This window comes from Megachile rotundata, chromosome 16 (assembly GCF_050947335.1).
Source record: "Megachile rotundata isolate GNS110a chromosome 16, iyMegRotu1, whole genome shotgun sequence".
NCBI classification, from domain to species: domain Eukaryota; kingdom Metazoa; phylum Arthropoda; class Insecta; order Hymenoptera; family Megachilidae; genus Megachile; species Megachile rotundata.
Window position 1 is genome coordinate 13,844,941 of NC_134998.1, and position 24,663 is coordinate 13,869,603.

Consider the following 24,663-nt stretch of genomic DNA (forward strand, 5'->3'; position numbering starts at 1 on the left):
CCTTTTCAAAGCGACACTCTATTTGCAATGACTAATTAATCGTTTCGTCGAAACAATATACTTTAATGAATAAACGAGAACAAATGGTTTAATACATTTAAAGGGCCTTCCAGGTTGTACAACGACGAAAGACGTACACAACATAAATATCACAAGAAAGCATACTGGATTTATGTTTATTTTGTTTCTCGATAAATTAAGATTGACTCTTGCTATTAAATTCCCGTATAGTAGACTTACGCCTAAATTGTTTGCCTTCGTTTTAACCGTCTTTCTTTTAAGAAGGGAACGAGATGTCTGAGAGCAAGAATCAATCTTAATGCAACAGTGGCGCTAAAAGAAAAAAGGAAAAATTTCTGAAATTATTCGATATAAATATTCTATGTATAAACATACAAAACGTCGATACAGACATTACAACTAAATGCAAATTGATGTAAACGTTTCAGAAAGGCATAAAATGTGATTAAGTAATAACGATGGTGTTTAATGTGCCTTAATACTAAATGCTTGAATCTTTTTCACGCGAAATTACTCAAAATTCGACTTTCGAAAGCTTCTTCATTTATTTTAGTTCTCTTTCTTCTTTATCTTTGCGTAACCCTGAATAACGATTTCACCGGTAATCAAGTAAGCTAAATGTTTGTTTCCAGTAATAATTAGTAAACGGTTTCAAAAATATTGCAATCACATGCCAAGGGAGACAAAAGGGTAACAAATGACTAAAGACTAAATTCACAATTAAGTATTCTCACACCAATTCAAAATGAACACCATGCTGCTGCTCTCTTGATCGTTTCTATGTTTCTTTCATGTATTTTATGCCATGCAGAATGTACGTATAACCCGCTACTTCGTAGAATATTTTTCTCGAAATAAAGAGCGATTCGATTTCGTATGAAATGCGTATTGGTAATATTTTTTTTTTTTCCAAGGAAGTAGCGAGTTTGAATTGCTCCAAAAAAAAAAGGGAATACTATAGTCGTATAAAATTCTAGCTTGTATCATTCTGAAAACAAATCCCTACAAAATAAATGTTGTTAAACTAGACTACCTGACTTTCTAAAAAAAAAAAAAAAAAGAAAAGAAAAGAAAAAAAATTAATAAAACTACCGCCAAATTCTTATCAATGTCTGTTCTCAAAATGATAAATATACCGAGGACTACACTACTTCGATCATCCTCAAAACTTTGGAATGGCAATTAGGATACTTAAATCCATAATCGTTTAGAAAAACCAACTTTGCATCATACCTTTCTTCATCTTCTTGATTTCTTGCTCTTGCTGATCAACAGCAGCACCCAACAAAGTGAAGATAATACCAGCCTGTGAGTTAACACCTACAGCGGTAACTAACATCTTTCCTGAGCCCTCCATCACGTGTGTACCTTTGTAAAATATTATTACCATAACAATTATCGTGCTTTCGAGAAAGATATTATCAATGTCTGACCTATAAAGTAATTTTACCTGAGAGTACCATAGGATCAAACGCTTCTCCCTTTTTAACATGGTCCGATTCCCCGGTTAAGCTGGATTCGTCCACCTTGAGATCGTTGCTTTGTATAAGGATACCATCTGCTGGCAGCAAGTCTCCGTATTTTATCTAAACCATGTATTACCCGATTTAAGAACAATAGTTGTAATTTTACGTACTCGCAGGACGTGTTGTTCTAAGTCAATGTGAAACACATACCTGACATATATCGCCAACGACAATGTCAGATACAGAGATCTGTTTAACTTCTCCTTGTCGAATAACGGAGAATTTATGTTCTCCTTCTATTCGACTTTGAAGACCTCTGAATTGTCTTTCTTTAGAATAGTCATTGAAAGCGGTTACCAATACGACCACAATTACAGAAATCAATATAGCAAGTCCTTCGATCCAGCCGTATTTTGCTTCGTCATCATCGATCGAAGCTGAAAATTCGTAGGAAAGAAAATTTTCTGATAAGTCGATTCACTTTTCTAATTAAATAGAAACATATACTTTTAACGTTGAACTATCAGCTTTTTTTATAATTCGTACTCACGTTGTTCTTCTTCGTCCGATGGATGATAAAAGCTAAGACCTAACGAGACCAATGCCGCTACTTCCAAGATGATTAACGTAACATCTTGCAAAGCTTCCCATACTAACTGTAGAAACGTTTTCGGTGGTTTCGGAGGTATTAAGTTGGAACCGAACGTGTCACGTCTATGCTGGATATCTGCTGCCGATCCACTGAGACCTAAACGACAGAAATATTTGTTAGTCAAGTTAACTTAAAGAAAAAATATAAAACCTTAAAGAATCTGTACCTTCGTTAGGTGAAGTATATAGCTTTTTACAAATCTCCTGCACACCACCGTAACTATTGATTTTATTGACACCTTCGCGTCCTCTGAGCTCCATGAGCTCACGAAGTTGCTTAAGAGTGATACCATATTGGGCCGGTCGGCCATCTATCGTTGCCATTTTGCCTCGTCCACCGGCGTTGGCCTAAGCCAACTCTACTGTACACTTCTTCACGCTAGCAGCTCGTATTATTCTCTGGTGTCACTGACACCACCGGCCTCCAGGAAATTGGAGAACCAACAGCTGTAACCAACGAATAAACAATAATGCTTCTTAAATTATCGTCTTAATCGTATTAACTTATATTTATCATACGGTATTACCATTTTTACGCGTATTAATTATGTATGATTTTTACAGACCCGACACGAATACCAATTACGGCATAAATACTTAGCGTATAACAGTGGTAGAACGTACGTCACGGTTATTTAAACAGATGGGTCATTATGTCATAGTTGCATCGATAATTATTTACTGTTTAAAGTTGACAGATAGAAACAAGTAATTTCATTCGATAGTACTCCGTTGATCTCTTGAAAGAAGATCTTTCATAATAACCTATAGAAAAGGTAATTCTAAATGAAAGCAATCAGCTCGTAAACGAATGTAAACGAATGTATACGAAATCGAAAACATTTTCAGAGATAGGGTAAGAAATTTGTTAAAGAAAAGTTAATTTTATCGATTCGGGACAACGAAGGATAGAAATGGTTAAAAAATATGTAGCGCGTAAGAGGAAAATCGTCGTAAACGAATCTATAACGGTAAAAAATCAGTCACGAAGCGTAGCTGTCATCGAACGCCGACACATTTTTGAGGTTATGTATCCTGACAAATGAGTCATTACCGAGGGAAGATCCGCAGCGATAAAAAGAGCTAGACATTCGCTTCCGAAATGATGTCACACCGAAGAAGACTAATGGGATCGTCTGATTGAACGAACAGAGGCGATAGCTATCTAAAAATAACATTGACCGTGGAAAAGAGACAGAACGACAAGAAGAAACAGAGAATACCCGTTTACCTTCTGGTGACAGTTTACGTGTTGACGCCGAGAGCGGATCGCCAATTGGCATGCAAACCGATCTCTCTTCACTGGTACGAGTCACGGAACTTCATTCTTTCCTGTCAATCTCTCTAACACGAAAACCTAATCGTGACACACCAGTAGTAGCGAACGTGTTCACCACGGAAAGGCGTGTTAAGTGAAATAAGCCATTAGCAAAGTAGTAATCGATTCGTGTTGCCCTCTAGCTGCTCGAGCACGTACTGCGCAAAGTTTCACTATTTTCCTTCAGCTTCCACCGTATCACCGTTCAACGTCGAATAAAACAATGTCACAAAAGCAAACACTAAACTTTCGATAAATTATCTAATCTGTAAAATTTCGGGGTCCGAATAAAATGTATCGCGCGCACGATCGTTGCTTTGTTTTTCAACTTTTCCATTGATTATTCGAGGAAATTCGAGGAAATTCGAGGAAATTCGAGGAAATTCGAGGATTCGAGGATCTGGAAATTTGATTCGATTCGAAAGTTCATGAATTCGCGTATGCACTTCTGGGAATACGCAACACTCGAAATCGACAGCTAGCCGTAACGCTAGAGCTCTACCGTTATCGATTATAGGTGCACTATCGATATCGTACCGATATATAAACGATATGTATCAGTAATAGAGAGAATAGCGGTAAAATACTCGTGGGCTGTGATAGAAACGAATGTTACTAATTTTACTGATCCAATATCTGTTTATACCTATTGAAATTTCAAATTGAACCTAAGCCGATTTAACCTAGTCTTAGCTCCTCTAACCTAAACTGATACGTAATTTTGCGAAAATAATAAAATTTCAAGAATAAAGTTGTATCGCGGTTTAGGTTGGATTAGGTTTTATCGTTGAAATTAATTAGGTTAAATTACGTTAGGTTACGCTTAAAGCCTCAGGCTAGATTAGGTCAGTAATCGTTACATTTTATTTAAGTCATTTATTCGCCTTAACGATATCTTAACGACATTATCGATAACAGAACAGCTCTGCGTAACGATCTCGCGCCGAATCCGAGTCTATAGAAGTTTCTCTTAAAAACTTTCGAAATAATTTGTTCGTTCGAAGAAGGCAGATATTTCAGCGAAGGTTTCAAGTTCTATCGGAAAAAAAAGTTGCTGAAGTCGCACGAGAGCTTTCGTAGCGTAAAAGCTCGAATAAGGAGAAAAGGTTATATAGAAAATTACGTTGGTAAACAATTTAATTAATCTTTTTCGCAGAAGAAGTCTGTCCTGTAGCGAAGAAACGTGTTTCGTCGCGACGAACGCGCACACGCGTTTCGCAATATACGTATGCGATGTACGATGTTGTGGAACGTAGAATACACAATGCGGAATTCAACGAAGCCGATGCATCGCGGTTCGAGTCTCGCGATATACTGAAGCACTCGCGCACATTTTCACTTGGAAAGTTCAACCTGATTCATTCATCGCGTTTACGTAATTTTTACTCACAACTCTATTTTCATCCTATTACACGACCAACCTTCTGCTAAACAACAAGTTTTAACAGTAAATTCCTTTTTATAACGACCGATGGCGACAGCATTCATCATCGTCGTTACAAGGACGAAAACTCGCGGTGATCTAACCGAGCTGAACTCGTTTGAACGGTGTTCGCGGGACGAATTATCCGATCAATTTATTAGGACGGTAAAAAGAATTCGCGATCGTGACACGATCGGTTCGACTTTTCATCATCGGGGATATATTAATAATCGATGTCCTTTCTTCTCTCTCTGTCCAATTTATATACATTTAAGCCTCTCTGGCTTAAAGAGCGTCGTTTAACTGAAAGGAATTGTTCGAAGCGGTCAGAGGCCATTTCCTTGGCCGCGTGGAGAAGAGAGATATTTTCTGTGTTCTATATAGATTTCGGTCTGGAGAAGAGAGAGTAGGTACGTATACGCGTCGATATCGTCGATTGAGCCGAAGGGCCCCGACCACCACCATCGCCACCACACACAGTCGATACTTTAGCAAACAGAGCGGCAAAGCAAGAGAAAAGAGAGAAGAAATCTCCCTTTTATCGTCCAATTCCAACTATTTTCACGCTATTTTATTTTCACGCGGATTTCCTTCCATATTGTTTACACCCGTTCGAGTTCTCGAACGAGTGTACGATCGCGGAGAAATTCTTGTTATTGAACTTTCGACTCTTCGCAATCAATTGTTTCGACCATTAAGCACAATTTATCGCTATCCGTTTATTTTTAATGTATACATACAAGTATATTCGGTCTCGCGTCGAATATTCTCTAACCGGCGCGGCGCGGCGCAGCGTTTTAACAAAATAGAAGCACTGTCGAGGAAATTGTTTTTTTGCCAACGAAACGATCGAAAGTCACGTTATCCATTATCATCGACGTTATTACGTTCGAACTACTTTCAGATATAGCTTCGCATTTCGTAATCTATACGCTCTTACGTTCGAAGAATTCTCGAAACGGCAGAACCGTTTCTTCCTCCTTCGTTGTTCGCACCGTGCCGTTAATGACGCACAGACCTCAGAGAAATCGAGTAATCTCTCTTTTTCAACGTATACATCCACGATGCGTGTGGAGTTGTTGACCAGGGGAGGGCTTCCTTAATTAGAAGCTGATTTCATGGGAAGACTAACTACTGCCTTACTAAGCGTAAAGGTGGTAACTGGCCCTATTTTCAGACAACGTTGTTTCAACATCGAAACTCGGCTTGTCCGACAAATTGATAACCTTCTTTTCGAGAAGAGCATAGAAAAAAAAAAAATAAGAATGATATCGAAGCCGACGAAGCGCGAACGACAATCGATTCATCCATGATCCCGGGAATTCTAGCGACCGGTAACGTCCAACAATAACTCCTCGGCCTTTAATTATAATGCCTCACGGGATCGGTCTTCACTGAATCGGATAAAATCGTTCTGTTTCGATGCAACTTGCTCGCTACACGGACAGGTCCGTGTATAATTAGTGTTTCACGTGTTCGAACCAGATAGAGAACAGGCCGCTCGCGCGTGTCCCGTGCATCGTGCAACGCGTACCGTGTCTCTCTTTTATTTCTGGAGCCACCCTTAAAGAATTTACAATCCCGTGTGTGTCTTCCTCCTAGCGGCCTCTCAGGGATCAGCCATGACCGCACGTGCCAGCAACCAACCACGTATTTATACTGATACTGACCCGCATCTATTTCTGTAATTTTACAGACACCTATTTAATTCTAACTACCTATCTAGACATCTGGCTATCTAGAAATATTCGGATACAGAGAAATCTTCCTTTCTCTAGTGTTCTGTCGACAAGTATCGCGGGAATAAAATTAATTAAAACGTCTGTACGAAAATGCCAGTTGACTCTTTTGCTTCGAATACGCGGTCTAAAAGTCCAGTTTATCGGTTAATGCTTCGTCATTGATTTTACATCTATGAAACTAAGGGTCAAAGTATGCCCATTTGAGAGGAAGCGCACACAGCCCCTCGATACAACGCGGCTCCTCACTTTGTACGTTTTGTAACCCGAAAATCCTTTTGTCCGATCCATCGTCGATATAACCAATTTTTAGATACATCGTGCACACGTGCAAGCACGAGCAAAGCATCGCTATCGATTATTTTCTTATTTCTTTTTTAAATATTCTTTCGTATTCCTGACATCGAAAAAGTCGTTAAATCGTAAAGAAATCTGTTCCATTGACTCGTCGACGTTGAAAGAGACACGCGCGTCGGATCGATCCGAACACGAAGCAGAAAAACTAGCCGAAAGCGAAGAGAAGAAAGTCTCTTCTAATTCGCTCAAAGTGCTCTATCGGAGATGTAATTTCGGAGATAGGGTATGCTTCGTTGAAAAAAAGACGCGATCGAAATACAAGGAGGGTTTCGACTGTACCGTCGAAACGGTACGTAATCGAAATCTATTAAATAATCGTGATTCAGTGTTTCGAATCGAAGTAGATGTAACGACGATACAGCTATCGGGGATTACCATCGAGTATATTAGATTTCTCAATTACGAAAGCACGATTATAGAAGTATGTTAATGACTGATAACTCTCTAATCAATCGAAATCGCCACTTTCGACGAGTACCGGGGCATCGATAATGTTATCGACATCTACGTATTTCGAACGTCATTTCGAACGTCAATGAAGATGTTAAGGACGATTTTCCTTTCTTTTCGTCGGTAGATAAATTAAAATCTCGTGACATAAAACTCGATCGAGACGACCTTACCGAGAACGAAAAGCGACAATTAAACCGGATAACACGCGAAATTAACAGTTCGCAAACATTTGTATGCACTCGTGTGCAATTACTCGTGTGCAATATGCGGTCGCGTGCGCGCTAGCATCATCGAGAACCACACACGATTCATTCACTGTTCCACGCTCTCGTTACTCGGTCTTTTCCGACCGACGACGAATCACCGCGCGAGGGAGAAACAGAAATTTCCTCTCCGTGATCCTTCGTCGAAAATCATCGGGATTATTTATCGAACTTCTTACGTTCGACGCGGAGAAAAATGATGAAACACTCTCGTAATTACTCACCGCACGTTCGACTTTCAAGTTATCAATGTTCATCGCTACACGAGTCGATTCTCAAGAACGCTGTTATTCATAAATATTCATCCATCTGTTGCACTCGCGTACACGTAATCTGTTATACGAACAGAGAGAAATTCAGACTCCGATTGTGTCACGAGAAAAATTACTTACTAGAAAGATAAATTTCACCGCATTTTCGGCATTTGCAATTACCTCGCTCTCGGTGTAACGCTATTCGAGCGCGTGCGCGTTCGCGCGGATAGACAGACAGATATTCGGAGAGACGAATATTTATAAATTCAAGGTTGACAGCGGCGCACGACGAACTCGAGGAAAAAAGACTGTTTCGAACCGTGCGCGTTCGATAAAACGGAACGTTCAATTATTCTCACGAATCCACGGCCAACGTACGAGTGAACGAATTCGCGCAAACGGCATGCCAGGGAGCGGTGAAAAATTTACACGGGCACGAGCAGCCGGTGGCGCGCGCCTCTACGGCTGTAACTACGAGACACGGATACACGCGAAAGAGGGAGAATAGGAGATATACAGAGAGAGAGAGAGAGACTAATCGTCGTCAGCGACGACGGCGGTGGCGGCGGCGGCGGCGGCGGCGACCTTCTTCCAGCCACCGATAATAGGCTTGACAGATTTCAAGATACCGGTATGCCCCGTTATAAACCAAAAGGATTGATAACGTGCCGAAGTAAAGTATCGTGTAAACGTTCATGACGCTAATACGCTCCACGCTGTCGTATTATGACGTCAATCGAGCAGGCGGGCAAAAAGGAACGAGAGCACTCCGGATATATTTGAACGTAGGCACGCTCGACGAGCGACCGGTAAAGAGAGGAGGAAGGGAGATATCGGGTTAAGGGTGGGGCGATTACACACGCAATGTCTGGCTACCGAATTCAACTCGAATTTCGTGCTTTTGTGGGGAACAGCGTGAGAACGAGACCGGATCGCGGACACCCTTCTCTCTCCTGCCAGAAACTCGACGTTTCGAACCCCGCACGACTCGGAACAATTTATTGATTTCGTTGTTAGACCAGCCGACCACGTGGCTCCGTCCACGATGCAATCGGAACAGAACTTGCCCTTGTTACAGGATAGCCTATCGTTTAATAAACCGCCGTGATCCCTGCCGCGAAGTATGCGAACTTTCGCACCGTTCGCGAAAACTACTATCAAATTTTTCTACCTCGCTATTACAACATAATACAAGTATAGTGATATATCGTTCTCTGCTGTACCCGCCCGGTGTGATACTGTATTTATAGCGTATTGCTATAGATAGCAATATACATGTACGTTAATATAGTCACCGTACCGAAATGTCTGTCATAAAACGTCGCTGATAAGATCATGCGAACGAGCGATGCCGCAACTAAATCGAGCGACGTAACGCCACAAGCGCAGATCGTAAAAAAAGACAAACATTTGATATATGTATAGTATTCCAGATTAAGGACGTCGACGTAAATGAAAGCAAAATAATATATATCGCGTGTACGACGAAAAAGCTTCTTTCTCTTTTTAACTCTTACGTCGCTTCTTAATCGTTCCACTTTCGTCATTCGTTAAATATTTATTCGAAAAGTCAATCGCGCAACATAGTCATTCTCTAGTTGCAACATTTTCCTTTTTTTTTCCTTTTTTTCCTTTTTCTTATTTTAATTTCCATCGCGCGACAAAGCGGAGCAGGCCTTCCTTTTCCTTTTTCGATCGACGATCATCCGACGCGTACAGAATAATAAGAATCGAACGTCAAACGATTTCTTCTCGATAACAAAGATAATTTGTCCATTCTTTTTTTCTTCATTTCCTTCTTCCTCTACACGCCGGACAACGAATTAAATAACGATTCGTAGACTCCTCCTACTAAATCGTAATGCCTGGATACATGGCCACGCGTGCACGAGGCTGTGAAAAATTGACGAACGTCCGATGCTTCGGATCAGAATATAGCGAGAAGCGAAATGATTCATCGGTGAATGAGAATAACGCTGCAGATTCAAACGTAACGAGCATCATAATTGAAAGGAGGAGCTGTTCCAGGAATGCGACTCCGGTAACACCGTGGTATTACATTGCTAATTAGTATTCGTCACGCTAAACGCGAAACCTTCGTGGAAACGGTGAACGAACAACACCTTTGTGAATCGAACGACACGAACAATTTATACTTTCACTATTTTATCGAGATGCGTTTTCGTTTAAATCCGATAATAAATTTAACTCGATCTTTCTAGCTTAGATATTATATAATCGAATAAAATAGAAAGAAAGAAAGGGCACGCGTTAAATTCAGCCGAACTCGAACTTTTTGTACCGGATGATAATACGAAGCAGCACGTATCGAGCGGTGGCTAGCCAGCCAAGATTCGTGACGTATACATATAATAACGCTCTGTATGCATCACGGTTCAGGAATACGAGGTATCCTAGTTTTCCCGCTCTCTCTCTCTCTCTCTCTCTCTTCAGCTTCTTCCAGCGAAAAACCAAATATTTTCTGATCTGATTTTCAACGGTCGGAGTAGGATATCTCCGTTTGCATTTCCATTGTAACACGGATAAATGATTCACGTTGGCGCTGATAGGAATTTGTACGACAACATTTACACAGTAGAGAAAGTTAAAATGGCACGCGATAAAACTCTGATAATTCCCGTTTAATGACAATATTCCTTAATTAGTCAGAAGCGAAATTTTCAATTGTCCAAAATTGTTTCGAAGAGACGAAATCTATCGACTTGAACATTTTTTACAGTGGCACGTAACAAAAATTGATCGTATAATTACGCGATAACGTGGCACGGTTGGTTAGTTTCGCAACGATTCGACCTACGATCGCGTGAGCAGGACCGATTTTGGGCGTGGACGATGTGGGCGATGGCCCAAACATTAGGGCGGCAGGGTAAAAATAAACAGCCCACCTAATCTATGGAAATTTTAAAATACGTTCTATCGCTTCGTCTGCCGATCCAGACGTTTCTCTGTCACTTATCGTATTTATTGTCTCTTTGGTAAATTCGTTGTCGAGTATTCGATTCGAAATTGAACGACGAGACGTGACGATCTCGTCGAGCGCGTAACGAGAATTTTGGAAGAGAGAAAAGAAAAAGAAAGAAACGATACGAGGATACTGTTGGAACATGTACGGTACCAGCTGCCATCTTGGCGGTAGCATTTTCGCGAGACTTCGTAGAAAACCGTTCGACTTCGGTTGTTCGTGTCGTGCCAAGCCCGTACATAGTGATCCATTCGAATAGGTAACGCACGGTTCCGTGTCGCAGATTGCTGCTTTCCAGTTGCCCCTTTGAATAACCGTTAAATATCCCGGCTCGATCGAAATTGCATCTTTCGGGTGCACGCGGTGTACGATACCCATCGAATTCTGGGTATCAATCACGAGGTAAAGTTGCACGGCTCGGAAAGAGGAGATACGAAACGATAAAGTTTCGTATCGTGGATGCCGGACTTCCGATCGTCCCTTTGAAACGGGATCGAAGGGAAAGTCCAAGCGGAATAATTTGATTAAAATACTTGGATACGCGCGAACGAACTCGTTCGATATGTTTGACGAAACGTGTGTTCAATGCCGATCAGGCTCCTCGACGGTCACTTTAAATAACGAAAATTTCTTTCGTTTTCCAACTGGAAATAACCCCTTTCTTTTCTTTTCTTTTCTTTTCTTTTCTTTCTTCCTTCGCCTAACCTCTTTTCGTCCATCTAATCGATACGCGTTAATAGTTACGAGCATAGAATATTATATACGTATACATATTGTATATATCTAGAGGGGCACGAGCGTATAAAAACAATGGCGAGACGGTTAAAACGCGGCAAGCCCATTAGATCGACGAACAAGAATGGTTCGATTAGGTCGTGAGCGAACTCCGCTATCACTGAACAGGAACGATGTACATCGTGAATCATAAATGTCCGCGTTCGGGGCGCATGCCCCTTCCAGCCGATACGTGTCTGTCAGTCCAGCTCCTTTCAACCTTTCCCAAATATGTTCCTTCCTTATCTGTACAACGCGAGTCAATATTTGCCGTGCTCTTAAGTGTAGCGAGAGAGGAGGTACTAGAGTACTCGCCGGTGAACGGATTTTCCATTAACGATGTACGTTAACGAGCAGAGAAACAATTAGCTGTCGTACCGAATTACCAGCAATTCGTAAATAAAAAGTCCAACTTGAAAAATAATCATTAAAAAATAGTAGCGCGGAACCTCTGTTTAATCATCTATTCGTCCAGGTTCACCGTAACCCGGTTAGAGCAACCAGTAGCTAACAACGACTCCCCTGCGACACCAACACCGTACACATTAACGGATAATATTAATTTAATATCGGTCTCGATGGAACGCATCCTATTGAAGCCATCAGCAGCCGCGCCTGTATAAATACTCGGGCCAGGCGTCAAGTGTACCGGACGGACATAACGCGCGCAACGAAAGTGTTACGAACGAACGTAACAATCCTGACACCATTATGCGCGATTTAATGCGCCGGTTAAGATTAGACCAGAAAGCTAAATAAACCGTTAAACGCCAATAAGGTTAATTCACATCAGACGTCAATGAACAGGAAATTAAAAGCGTCCGACACGACGGGCCCTCTATTCAACGTACACGCTTCTTTGTGTCCTTTTTACAGATCATGCAGAAATACGCGTTCGACCTAAGGATAGAAGAACGCGTTCCAAGATTCTCCCTTTATCATCTAGCTCGTGACTTTCTTTTCTTTCGTTCCTTTTCTCGCCGCCGCCAACCACCGCCGCCAACGCCAACCACCGCCAACCACCGCCACCGCGAATCAGGAGTCTCAACTCGAGTTCCCGAGGAAATGCTTTCGCTCGATACTAGAATCGAGTCGCTGGCGATACGCGCCTCATCGACGACGAGTAATGCCGACGTCGCGTGCGGACCGAAGCTCCGCGATTTCGCGGCTCGAGAGACATCTATTGTCCGAGATATCGAGGTTTAACGCGCGTATTATCGCGCTTACGAAATTACTACAGTGTTTCGAAAAAGAATGCAAATTCGTTAAGTATTCCCGGGAAACAACGACATATCGAGTTCACCCCTCGAAGCATAGAATTTAATAAGAATTTCTCGAGGATAGGAATTCATTAACAAAGAAGGATTCTCAGGAGTTCGGAGAATTCAGCAAATTGCCAGCTCTACTATTTATAGCGTTTATATCGGTTATAATGTCGTCATAGGAGAATTTATACCCACCTGTAAAGCACGAAATTATTTCACGCGACGTTAATACATCGTTCGTTCGACTAAGCGATAGAAAAATCAGCCTCTCTCTTCGTCGTTAAACTATAGAGAATTTTCACGCGAGCGTAAACTCGACACGTATCGAGTTTGGAAAGTTTCGCGTCGCGAAACTGTGCGAGATAATACGACTAATTAATCGGTTCGTTTCGGAGGAATAGCTACGAGCGGTATTTTCGAATTTCACCGCGTCGCTAACTGTAGAAGAAAAAAAGAGAAAGCGGAAACGATACTCGAACACGAGTCGCGTTCTTCCAGCGAGTAGATAAACGTAGTACGCTACTGGATTATACGGTATTGATCGGTATCGAAGCCCTTAAGTAATAATAAGCGGCGTCCTTGATTTCGCTTTGTTAGTTTTCTATATAAGACAGGTTATGAGTTCAGGATGCGATTGTAGCGCGACGAAGGAGAACGAAAGTAAAAGAGCGAATAAAAAGAAAAGCAAGAAAAAAGGAAATAAGAGAGATTCCTCTTTGCGGAGATATCGTAACGAATTCATGAAAATTCCTAGGATCGTATATGGCGTTCGAAGCTCGTTGGAATTAGTAGTAAGCGTCGATGAAAAATGGGTCACGAAAGACAGTGCAAAAATAATTCCAGTTATCGATCCGTATCAACTATGTGCACGTTAAGGACACTAGTGCAGCCGGAGAGGCTTCAAGATGTATTGGAAATTGCACTTTAAAGCTTCGGCGCGCTCGCTCTTCACACGTCGGAGGTAAACGTAAACCGACGTGTTTCTCCTTTATTCCGTGGATCGCTTTAAACGACGACGAGGACAGTTTAGCCTGTTTACCGACGAAACAACCACCTATCCGGATAAAGCCTATCCGATATACGACGCCTTTCGAAATTCGACCTTTATTTCGTCACGACGATAATAATAATAATAATAATATTTTATCATTTTTCGACAACCATGATTCGGATACGTAGCGAGACACGAAAAACGATGAAAAATCTCGCCGGTGACGTATCGATATCACGGGAAAACGACTACGAAAACGCTTAATCGATATCCTTAAGACGAAACGAGCTCGTCGTCGATTACGGCAAACGATTGATTCGTGGAACAGTTTTCGCGTAATCTTCCCTACGAGGCGAAACGGGGAAACCTTGAAAACATTCGTGTCAGGTAATTACACGGCTTCCGCCGAGCATATTAGAAGATTCTGCTCTCGTCGATTGATTCTAATTACACCGATATCTCGTCCCGAACTCGCTCGTTCGATCGCTTTCGCGAACAATTTTTCTTCCAACGGATCGTTGCAGATTGTTTGATTTTCGGCCAAGGTGTTGATGCACTCTCGAAAACGATATCAAACAAAACGGTTACGCGATAGTATACCATCGTCGAAGAATAACACGAGGATACGACGATGGAAGCTCGGACACGCGGTTTATTCCAGAATTACGTCTAAACAGCGAAAGATTACGATAATTTAGGCGAATCAAGAAACTTGGCAGACAGCCGCGTTAAGTGTCTGCGCGCTCGCGAGAGCATTGCCAAACTATCGGCAGACGAGACAGTGAGTCGACGAGCAGAAATCTTTTTGGCACCGATCGACCGATACTTTTTCGTCCTTAGCATTCCAGAATATTTCGTGCGCCATACCCGAAACCGTAATTCGCTCGCTATGTTTAACTACGCGACTGTCTACGCGACTGTCGACGCGGCAGCGTAATGGCAAATGTACTACGGAGTACGATTACACCGGACACGGTAGTAACGTAAACGCGGGTAGCATCGACGTTAGATCATCCGGAGCATTTCGCATTAGCCGTTTAATTATTTCGAATCTCGTTACGAGCCGCGTTATCCGACGACATTCGAGAATTCCTTACCGAACAACTTTTATCGCGTCCAACGACGACCTTTTCCCTAATGATCCTCGATCACGAACACTTTGTCGCGGTGAATCATTCGCTATTTGTTATTCTAGATGAGTCTAACGACGGCGTCGAGAGTCCAGTCGAGTCGCGTCGCCTAGGTCAATCAGAATTTAACGCGATCCACGGTCAACACGCACACGAACGACCCGTCATATCTGCTTTTCGTTATCGCTTTTGCCTCGCGATTCTAACGCGATCGATGAAAATAAATGAAGCTAATTCTTACCCCGGCCGCTCCCTGTTCCTTTCGTTCGATCGTTAATCTCGGCAACGGCGTAATAATATACCCCGGCTAACAAAAATCAAATTACTTCGGCAAGGAAAATAAATTTCGAACAATCGCGAGAACAGGAATTTCGCGAAAAATCGAAAGACAACTTTTACGATCGCGAGATTCGAACGCGAAGAAATATGAAAAATTTCTAAATCCGGCGTAGGACGATAACCGTCGTTGACACGCGCAAATTTACCGATAGAAAACTTTCGTGCAAGAGAGCAAAGGACGCTCTCTCGCGATTATACGTTCCTTCTAGAAGAGTGGATTACGCGAATTCCGATGGAATCTCGAAACTTTCGAACCTGCACAGCGTCCGATGCGGGACGACGTTTCGAGCGGTACAGGAAAGAAACGGTTAAGAGCGATAAACATTTGGTAGAAAAATGTTTGAAAATGAGTTAGCGCGTTAAAATAACCCATACGGGATCTCCCGTTAACAGGAGGGCAACGATATATCCGTCAACGAGGATCGCCGCGGAAGGAGAAAAAGCATATCGCGGGTGGCGATGGCGGCGGCTAACGATGCATTAACCAGCGGTAAAGTTTCGCCTCGAAAAAGTTAATCCTCGCGGCGTGGCGGCCAGTTGCTTTATTTCTAGACACCGCGCACGCTCGGCCAGTCTCGCACACGTGTCTAGTTATTTTTAATCCACTATGATGCGTACCAGCCATACGGTAGATACAGCGGTGTCTGCGCCGAGGAAACTACGCGCGTACTTCCTGGTCAACTTTTCACCAACGAGTATATATCGCGACTCGATAAATTCGCGGCACGTGGCCCCGACTCGATCGAATCTCGAGTAATTACAGCCCGATCCGACACCGAGCATTTTTCACCCTGCTAACGATTATGATCCGAGCGAAAACAACGAACGATCTTACGAGTCGTCGGAGCGTGGTCACGCTCTAACGATCTCCGCGAATTAGATGCAACGGCACGAATTTTATCGACAACTAGAATCCTTGTACTTTCGTTGAAATTTTTTTCGGCGAAACGATCGACGAAACGTTTGTCGGCGAGAGAGAGAAAAGCTTGTTTTCGGTAATTCCGCGAGTAAATTGTTACTCGAGTAACTGGCTCGTGTTCGGCGTCGTATGTAGGTTATCGTCGATATTTTCCGAGAGATCCCGGCACGCGTGGGTCGTAGGTGGGATATTTATGCGATAAATAGAGAAGAATGAGTTGCGAAAGGCAACGGGAACGTTGTTTTTAGGGGCTGCTCGATGTTCCGTTACGCTTCTTTGCTGCATGCCTTTTCGATGAAAGGTTAAACGGTAGCCATGAGTATATCGACCTATCGACCTATATTACCGACGATGTAGCGCGAGCATGGAAAGGAATACGTATTACGGTAGCAGCGTGTATCGCGCGATAGGAATTCGAGCGAATGGATCGTTGCGTTGGTCGAGCGCGAGCCCACCCCCGGCGTCGAACAAACGGACTACCACTACAACTATCTACACTCTGGACACTGGATCTTCCTACCCTCTTTATCTTTACGACATTAATACGTATCAACGAGATAAACCAGTCGCTATATTTTTACCCAATTTATCGTTTCCCGTCAACTTACTTTTCTGTGTTTTAACAACGAAGCAGTAAAAGAAGAAACGAGTTGGCAGCATTTTTTATAAAGCGGTTTCACGACGCTACGATTCCTCGTTAACGCGGCAAATACCGCACTATTTTCAGCGATTTTATCGTTCCAACAATTTATCACCTTCGTTCTTCTTTTCTAAATGCTACCGACCCGGGGAACGCTGTTTCCTCGCAAATAACGTTCCGTCTCGCGATCGCTATCCCGTTAAGGTCACTTTCTTTCGCTTCCATTCGTCGACGCGATTTCGTCGCGAGGGAAACGATACCCCCGAAGAAAACTTCCTAACGGACCGAACAAATACCTATCGATTTTGTCGTCGCCCTTTCTTTCTTTCTTTCTTTCTTTCTTTCTAGCCCAACCGTTTTTTCTCCTTCTACCCCGTAAGCTCGAAACGCGCCGCGAAAAATTTCTCGACTTACCGATATACTCGTAATCGTGCATAATTTCAAAGAAGCGATAGCGTCGAAATTTCTATCGTTTCAGTGAAACGCGTCGAAAGAGACCGAAACGAGAGACGAACCCAGCCAAAGCGATTTTCACGTACGTAATTAGTTTTGACGGTTTATCGATCGCGGCCGGTTTCGTCAGCGCGAGTAAGTGTCAAAGGTTGAGTACGCTTCCTTGCAAGTGAGTCTAGGTCAACCGTATTGGGTCGATACTATGAAAGCAGGACAAAGGCGAGGACAGAAAGCAAGCGAGAGGGAGCGAGAGAGAGAAAGAGAGAGGGAGAGAGAGAGAGCCTTCGATGTATTTCAGGACAAAGCGAATCGGGGAGCAGAAGCGTGCGCCAGTGACTAGGACGGGTGGGGAGAAGGGGTGTTAAGACATCGTGGAAGGGATAGGAAGTTTATGCACGATTATTTCGATGAGAATGGCCGAGTTAAAAGGGACCGGAGACTACTCGAGTCTGACTAATCGTGACCCTTTCCACTGTGGCAGACGGCAGACCGGCTGATTCAATTTGTTCGCTATAAAATCGTGATCAACCCTGAATGTTCGTAGTCGACGGCCTAGGTCACGCAGGATCCACCACCGGGTCCTCGACGAGTCAACGGAATAAATAACCAAGGAGAGGTGCTAGAGTCGACATAGAGCGATAAAAAATAAATATTTCGACGCGAATCGAGCAAACGACTCGTACAACGAGAACGACCAACTACCGGTAAACGGGCCGCGTTTCGAGCTCGCGCGTAAACGCGTTCGTCTCGTTCCTGGTGTGTAATTCGAGCCTTCTTCGGTTTCGTTTACCGAAAAACCAAAGACCGAGATTTACGACGCGCCTAACGTTATTTCGTCCTCGATTGCTTTCCTTACGTAACCGAGGCGATGGAAGGCCGAACGCGAAGAGGAGACTCGCTGATCGCGACGACGCGAGCAGGGTAGGCGCGAGCAGGGTAGACGCGCGTAAAAAGCGGAAGCGAACGGGGAAAACTATATACGTTATCCTCGAAATACCGTAGACGCCGTACAAGATACATCGGCGTACACGCCCATCCGATGGCATCATCGTGGCGAATTCTCGGCATGGAAGGGTGGTGCGAAGAAGAGGAAAAGGCACGCACGCAACAATGCGGGAGAGAACGCGGTGCGAGCAAAAGCTGCGCGCGGACCGTCGCGATAATGCGCCTGCCCGATCCCGGGACACGAGGTATAGGAGAGAGAGCGTACAAGGAGAGCCAGTCTCCTCCTCGCTCTTCCTCTCTCCTCTCTCTTTCTGTCGTTCTCGAGGTCTGGCAGGCTGGCTGGCACTCCCGAAATAATGTTGAACCGCGATCGCTCCAAGTAGGAGGGGAAACGATCGGAAAGGGGAGGGCAACACACAGGGCTCTCGGAGGGTAGATAGGTAGGTAGGTCGAGCAAGGGAAGAGGTACAAGAGGAAGAAACGAAGGACGAGAGAGAGGAGCGTGCGCCCATGCCGACGGATCGAGCGGACGGTTACATAATTTTCGTAACGTCGCTATCGCGCTCGCGTCGACATAGTCGTCCGGTGGCGAACAAACAACAGGGTTGTTGCTCGAGCCGATGAAACATGGGAGACGAAACTGACCGATATACTGGTCGAACGAGAGTAGTACCTTCCATCGTACGAGATATATGCGTGTGCGCGCGCGACACTAATCGGAAGAACGGGACACGGCGACGGCGGAAAACGGGTGGGATGGGGATGAGCAGAGAGAAAGAGGCGGGAGGGAGAGAAAGAGAAAGGTTAGAAAACGTAGGTGTGGAGGAGAAACGCGTGGAGAAGAAAAGAGCGAAGGAGGAGGGGGTTGATACGATCGTAAATAGAAACGTATAGAGGCGAGAGAAGAGAGATTCACGTGCGTGCGTAGATAGAGCGAAAACGCGTAGGGACGGGTAAATCGGTTGGGGCGAGAGGGAGCCTGCGGAGATTGCTGGTATTGGGTGGGCAAATTTCTCGGTAGGGTGGGTAGGGTGGGGAGGTAAGGGGGAATCGGTGTAGGAGAGCTCGTGTCGCGAGTCCCGAATGGCGAATCAATCGACGAGGGTTTGGGCAATACTCACCGCGGATGGTCTGCAAGATGTCTCGGTGTCTTCGAGGTGGCAAGAGAGAGAAATTTGATGTCACATACGCCGCTTCATCGGGCCACTGCGCGCCCCGTTTATACCACTCTGCTTAGCGCTTGGCGCTTGCCACTAAAAATATACTCACTTGCCGTGTATGCCCCCGCTTCACGTCTTGTACCGTGACCGACACATTTATTCGCGCTTTCGGAGCACTCGTCGTATTTGCAACCACGAACAACGGAATCGCTCGATTCCCTGGATCGTGTCACGGACGCCCGTTCCGTTCGCTGTTGCGAGCGGTTGCCGCTTGTCGCCGCTGCTGCCTGGACGACCACGACGAGAGGAATTGTCAAAAAAAAGGGAACAAAAAAAAAAATAAAGAAAAAAAAGAAACGAAAGAAAAAACGATTTTCGAGATCTCGCGCGTTGCTTCGAGATATACGCGCGAAAAAGAAAAAAAAACCAAAACGGAGACCTCGAGAGGAACTTGGGCGAGCTCTCCTCTTCTTTCCTTTCGCGCGCGCGATCGAACGAGACCCTGCGCAACGCACAAAAATATACGCGGTCCCCAGAGGTTTCGTTCGAACCGAGATCGCCGCCGGAACGACACCGAGAAAACGTACTGAGAATCCAGACAACGGGAGTGAAAAGATACGACGGAGCACCGGAAGGGGGAGGGGGCTCGGTGGTGAGATGGTGGTGGTCGGAGTCCGTGGTGGTGGTGGTGGTGAATAGTGGTGGTGGTAGTAGTAGCGATGGCAGATATATCGCGGGGAAGAAAATGCTACGAAGAAATATCGGCGCGAGAGGACTCGGTTAACGGGCTCGAGGAATCGAGTATGAATGGTAGAGCGACGTCTACGAGAAAACGCACGCGAAAACGCACGCGAAAGGAACCTAGGAGATTACGAAATCGTCGTTTCTTACTCTTTCACCGCGAGGCGCCGCGTCCTCACGCGCCGCGCATGCACTGCTATGCCGACGACCGTTGGAAAATCACTTCACCTTCTTGCCCTTCCTTTCCGTCGTTCTCGCGCAACTCGCCGAATACCTATAACCCCGAGGCACACTCGGTTTATCGCTTCTCCACGGTGCAGACGATTCGATATCTTTCAACAACGTTCCGTCGCGGTACCGATTCTCTTTTCGAGTATTTTCACCTATTTTCGCGACCGCGTGTATCTATGTATTTTTAACGAACGTTGCGATCCGCCGGCAAAACCGGAGAACGAACGGACCAACAGGAGAGAGGTCATGCAGAGGGAAAAGTAGACGTTTTTGATCGCATCGTTCGTTCTATCGTCCAACCTTTCGAATACGATACCGTGCCTGTGTAGAGAGCGATTCTCAATACGAGTCGCAGCCTTTTCTTTGATGCCTCTTTTCATAGAGACAGGTTGACCCGGATGTAACGCGTGTTATCAGTGACCAGTCAGTCGCACGACGTTCGCGCATCGACGAGACTCGTTTCGCATGCGCGCGCACGCGAGCGTGTCTTCCGTTTCACGGATTCGTCCGTGGCCTCGTGTTCGTTTGTCCGTTACGTGTACAAAGCCTCTGTATCACATATTCCATTCCTCTTTCTTTCGCTTTCCGCGAGAGGAATCCTACGCGACACGTACGTCTGTCTCGCGTCAACGTATATGTACGCGCGTCTTTCCTCTTCGTGCAACTCCGTTTCGTTCCAACATTCCGAACGAGTACGTACGTGTGTTTTTGGTATTACAACCGTGTATCGTGACAAAAAAAAAAGGCAACAACGAATTAAAGGAAAAGAGGGAAGAAAAGAGGGACAGAGAGAGAAGAAGAGAGAAAGAGAGAGATAGAGATAGAGACAGAGAGAAGAACGGATAGAGTGCGCGCGAGTCAGGAAAAGGTTAAAGGTCCTCCGTGCGCACAAACTCGGTGAAAATCACCCCGCTCTGCGCGATACTGCGGTCTCCGTTCGACTGGCGTGTCTCAACTATTCGAGATATTCCGAGTTTAGGCGCGTGCGCGTCGTGCTCGCCTCCAACACCCAACCCTCTAACACACTACCCCCGTTTCTCGTCGCCTCCTTTCCTTTTCCTTTCGCTTCCTTCCTCTTCGTACTATTTTTCGTTTCTTCCCCCTTTGCTCTGCTTTTTTTTTTTTTTTACCTTTTCATCGTAAAATATCGTTCTGTATCGCGGTCGATCGTTTCGACCATTTTGCGCTAATCAACCGTAACGATAGCGTGTACGAAATAGAATGTTTTTACTTTTCTTTTACTCTTATTATCGCGTATACGAGAAATACAACGAAGAACCTCGAAAATCTTAGAAACACTTCGGGAGATTTTAAGACGAGCAAATTCACAGAATTTTAACGCCACCGAGAAAATTATGTGGAGATCGCGCGATTAAATTCTCTCAGAGTCCCTGACCTATATACGTATATAACATTTGTAATCAACGATGTCTTCTTCTCCTCTCCTTCCTTTGCATCATATTCTTTAAGAATTTTATATTTTCGCTACTGATAAAATTACTATCTTTGCCCTTCCTATCGTTACGATTACGAAAATTAAACCGATCTGGAATTTAAAGGGAAATCGGTTGGTGCGCCGCATTAAGAGCAGCGATCTTCGATTGCCTCTGCAGAATACGTACTGCGCGTGCTCGGACGGGCTTCCAAAACCTCAAAATACTTTCTGCCAAGAAAATTTCACGAAATCCCCTTCCTTGACCATATTTTCTGAATCCATCGCGAACGCATCCGACCATAAATTGTACGCGACGCTGCGTTATCCACGAATTGATTCCGCAGTAATTGAACGTGTCTCGCCAAAAAGATATTTTATATTCTCCAAGAACGTACACCCTCGAACGCGTTTAAATACGATACAACGCTTTCTACTGATAAAAACCTTAACTAAAGCCATTGAAGTTATTATAAAATAATCGTATCTACTGCTTTTTTTTTTTTCATTCGGAAAACAAAGTTAAAAAAACGATCGCACCAAAGTTAACGTGAACAAAAATTATGATACACTATCGCTCATTCCAGTTCAAACAGGTTTCCATCGAAACGACTGATTCTGACGTCACGCGCGCCTGTTAACGCACACGTTGCGAATTATTTTACCACTAATTTTCACGCGTTATTCAGTCATGGCAGAATTAATTTTATTGCGGGCAATTAATGCAATTAATTTTACTTTATTACCAACTAACAACCTCGTGACGTCAAACGCTGCTACCACGCGTTTCCCCTCCAAATTTTTACTTCGCGTAGAAACATCCGTTTTCGCGAAACATAATTGGCTATTTTTTGTTTGGTTATATAAAAAGAAGAAAGAATTTGTCGGCTCTCGTTTCGAATCGGTTCAACCTTCTGTGACGTAAAAATGTTTAATGTCGTACGATTCTGCGAAAGGTTAGAAGAGCGCCAGAAATCAGCGGTTACGCGAAATTTTCGCCTCGTACACGCAGCGCCATCTTGCGAGTCATCGTTCAATTTGTTAAACGTTGCGCGCCGATCGAACAAAACAGAACATTTACTTTTCAATCTTTTTCATTTAGATTCCAAATACATTTAGGTCGGATCAATTCTTAACCGAATATTATCGCGAAAATAATAAGTTTCAATAAAGTAAACATTGGTAATCGTTTCTTACTAACTGTTGAACACGATAAATAATTCGTAAATCGTTCGCTTCCGTATGTATTTTCCACGCGAACACCTTTCTGTCAAAATGATCAATGTCGATACGAGAAAATTGCTTTAGTTTCTACAGACCGAACGTCAATGATACTTTTTACGTATTCGCGATAGGATTCGATAGTCAGATTTCGATGAAACGTAGCACCTGCGGGAAAATCGCTTCGGCGAAGCCTCGTAACTGTCGGATCAAAGACTGGGTGCGTGATGAACGAGTGTTTAAAAATATCCGAGTGTGCGGAGAATAAAAGTACAAGGAACGAAATGCCCCACAGGCCTATCTGACCCACTGTAGGAAACGAAACCCTACCAACGAAAGCACGCTACACGATTCCTCGATCATCGACAGTACGAATAGTCATACGTATTCCTCATCTGATTATATCGATTTCTCTTTTGTCGTAAAAATAATATTTTATTTCGCGATACAACCTTCTTCTATATGCACAGTTTCGTATACAAACACAACTTTCGATTGATTCGTTTCAAATTAATTACTTATAAAATATTGAAACAATTATGTAATGTAAATGTTAGAATAGAAGAATTGTGTTTGAAAATAATCTACTAACGGGAACACTGTTATGTGCGTTTGTTTATGTAATTCCAACTCTTTTTATTTCGTTGGTAAGTCACTTTTTAAACTTTATTTTCCGTTCGAAAGACGGAAAATCACATTTTCGTTTTAGGAAAAAACTCGTCAATTAATTTCTATCGAATTTAGTTACAACCGAGTTTATACGTTCAAACTTTTTCAACCGCTACAAAATGAGCGCGGGATAAAATGGCGAACAAGCTATATTTTGAATGACTGCTATTAAGGTTAAAACAAACGTCAACGCATAACTGAATATTATTTACACGCGAATATATCTTAAAAACACAACCTTTTTATTCTCTTTAAACTAATAATATCGAATATCCGAAGAATTTACATTCACATTACATAAAAGTGTCAACTATGGATATAGCGTCACTTACCGATACCATTCCGTGAATATTTCCATCGCCACAGCATGTACTTTGCTCGTTCTTCGTTTTGCACCACAATATTACTACATGAAAGTAAAACAAATATTATCACTGTAAACCGATTTATTTAATAAAAACTACACAAATTTATCTGTCGCGACGAGAAACGGACACTTCTCAACCGTACACCATGACAGCCGCGCGGAGACTGAAGCGTAGGTGAGAGAGGATGTTGCGCGGTTTATTCAAAAATTTCTATTGCGCAGCGCTGCAACGGTACCATGCTGCTACGTACCACGGAACAATCAATTTTTTAACTATATCAAATTTTCTTTTTAATCCGATTAAAATTCTCTAAAATTACATACAAATGAATTTATTATTTGTGTTGTTCCAACTTTGATACACAATTATGAAAGTAACTAATCGTATCAAAAAGGAGAATTGTGGGTGCTTTCGTGTTATTTTACATGCCGGAAATTATTATTAATATTAATTTTTG

At 43.4% G+C, this 24,663-nt stretch overlaps 1 protein-coding gene across 20 annotated transcripts in view; it reads right to left on the reverse strand.

The window, feature by feature from the left end:
- Positions 1-24,561, reverse strand: part of PMCA (plasma membrane calcium-transporting ATPase 3) — a 64,574-nt gene extending 40,013 nt beyond the window's left edge. For 4 of the 20 annotated variants that reach the window (XR_001096471.2, XR_013041062.1, XM_012289386.2 and 1 more), the window contains exons 1-6: positions 19,506-20,368; positions 2,306-2,585; positions 2,038-2,235; positions 1,698-1,924; positions 1,472-1,607; positions 1,255-1,389 (exon numbers count right to left, since the gene is read on the reverse strand). Coding sequence is in view for 18 of the 20 variants with exons in the window: in XM_012289386.2 (XP_012144776.1) it covers positions 1,255-1,389; positions 1,472-1,607; positions 1,698-1,924; positions 2,038-2,235; positions 2,306-2,462 (853 nt within the window). In the remaining 2 variants the exon portion in view is untranslated. Of the gene's footprint in view, positions 1-1,254; positions 1,390-1,471; positions 1,608-1,697; positions 1,925-2,037; positions 2,236-2,305; positions 2,586-2,665; positions 2,730-3,192; positions 3,304-3,369; positions 4,766-7,915; positions 8,074-8,125; positions 8,405-19,505; positions 20,371-24,170 lie in introns of those variants that run through there. The other 16 variants (XM_076541450.1, XM_012289381.2, XM_012289370.2 and 13 more) reach the window with 12 other exon arrangements.
- Between the last annotated feature and the right edge of the window lie 102 nt (positions 24,562-24,663).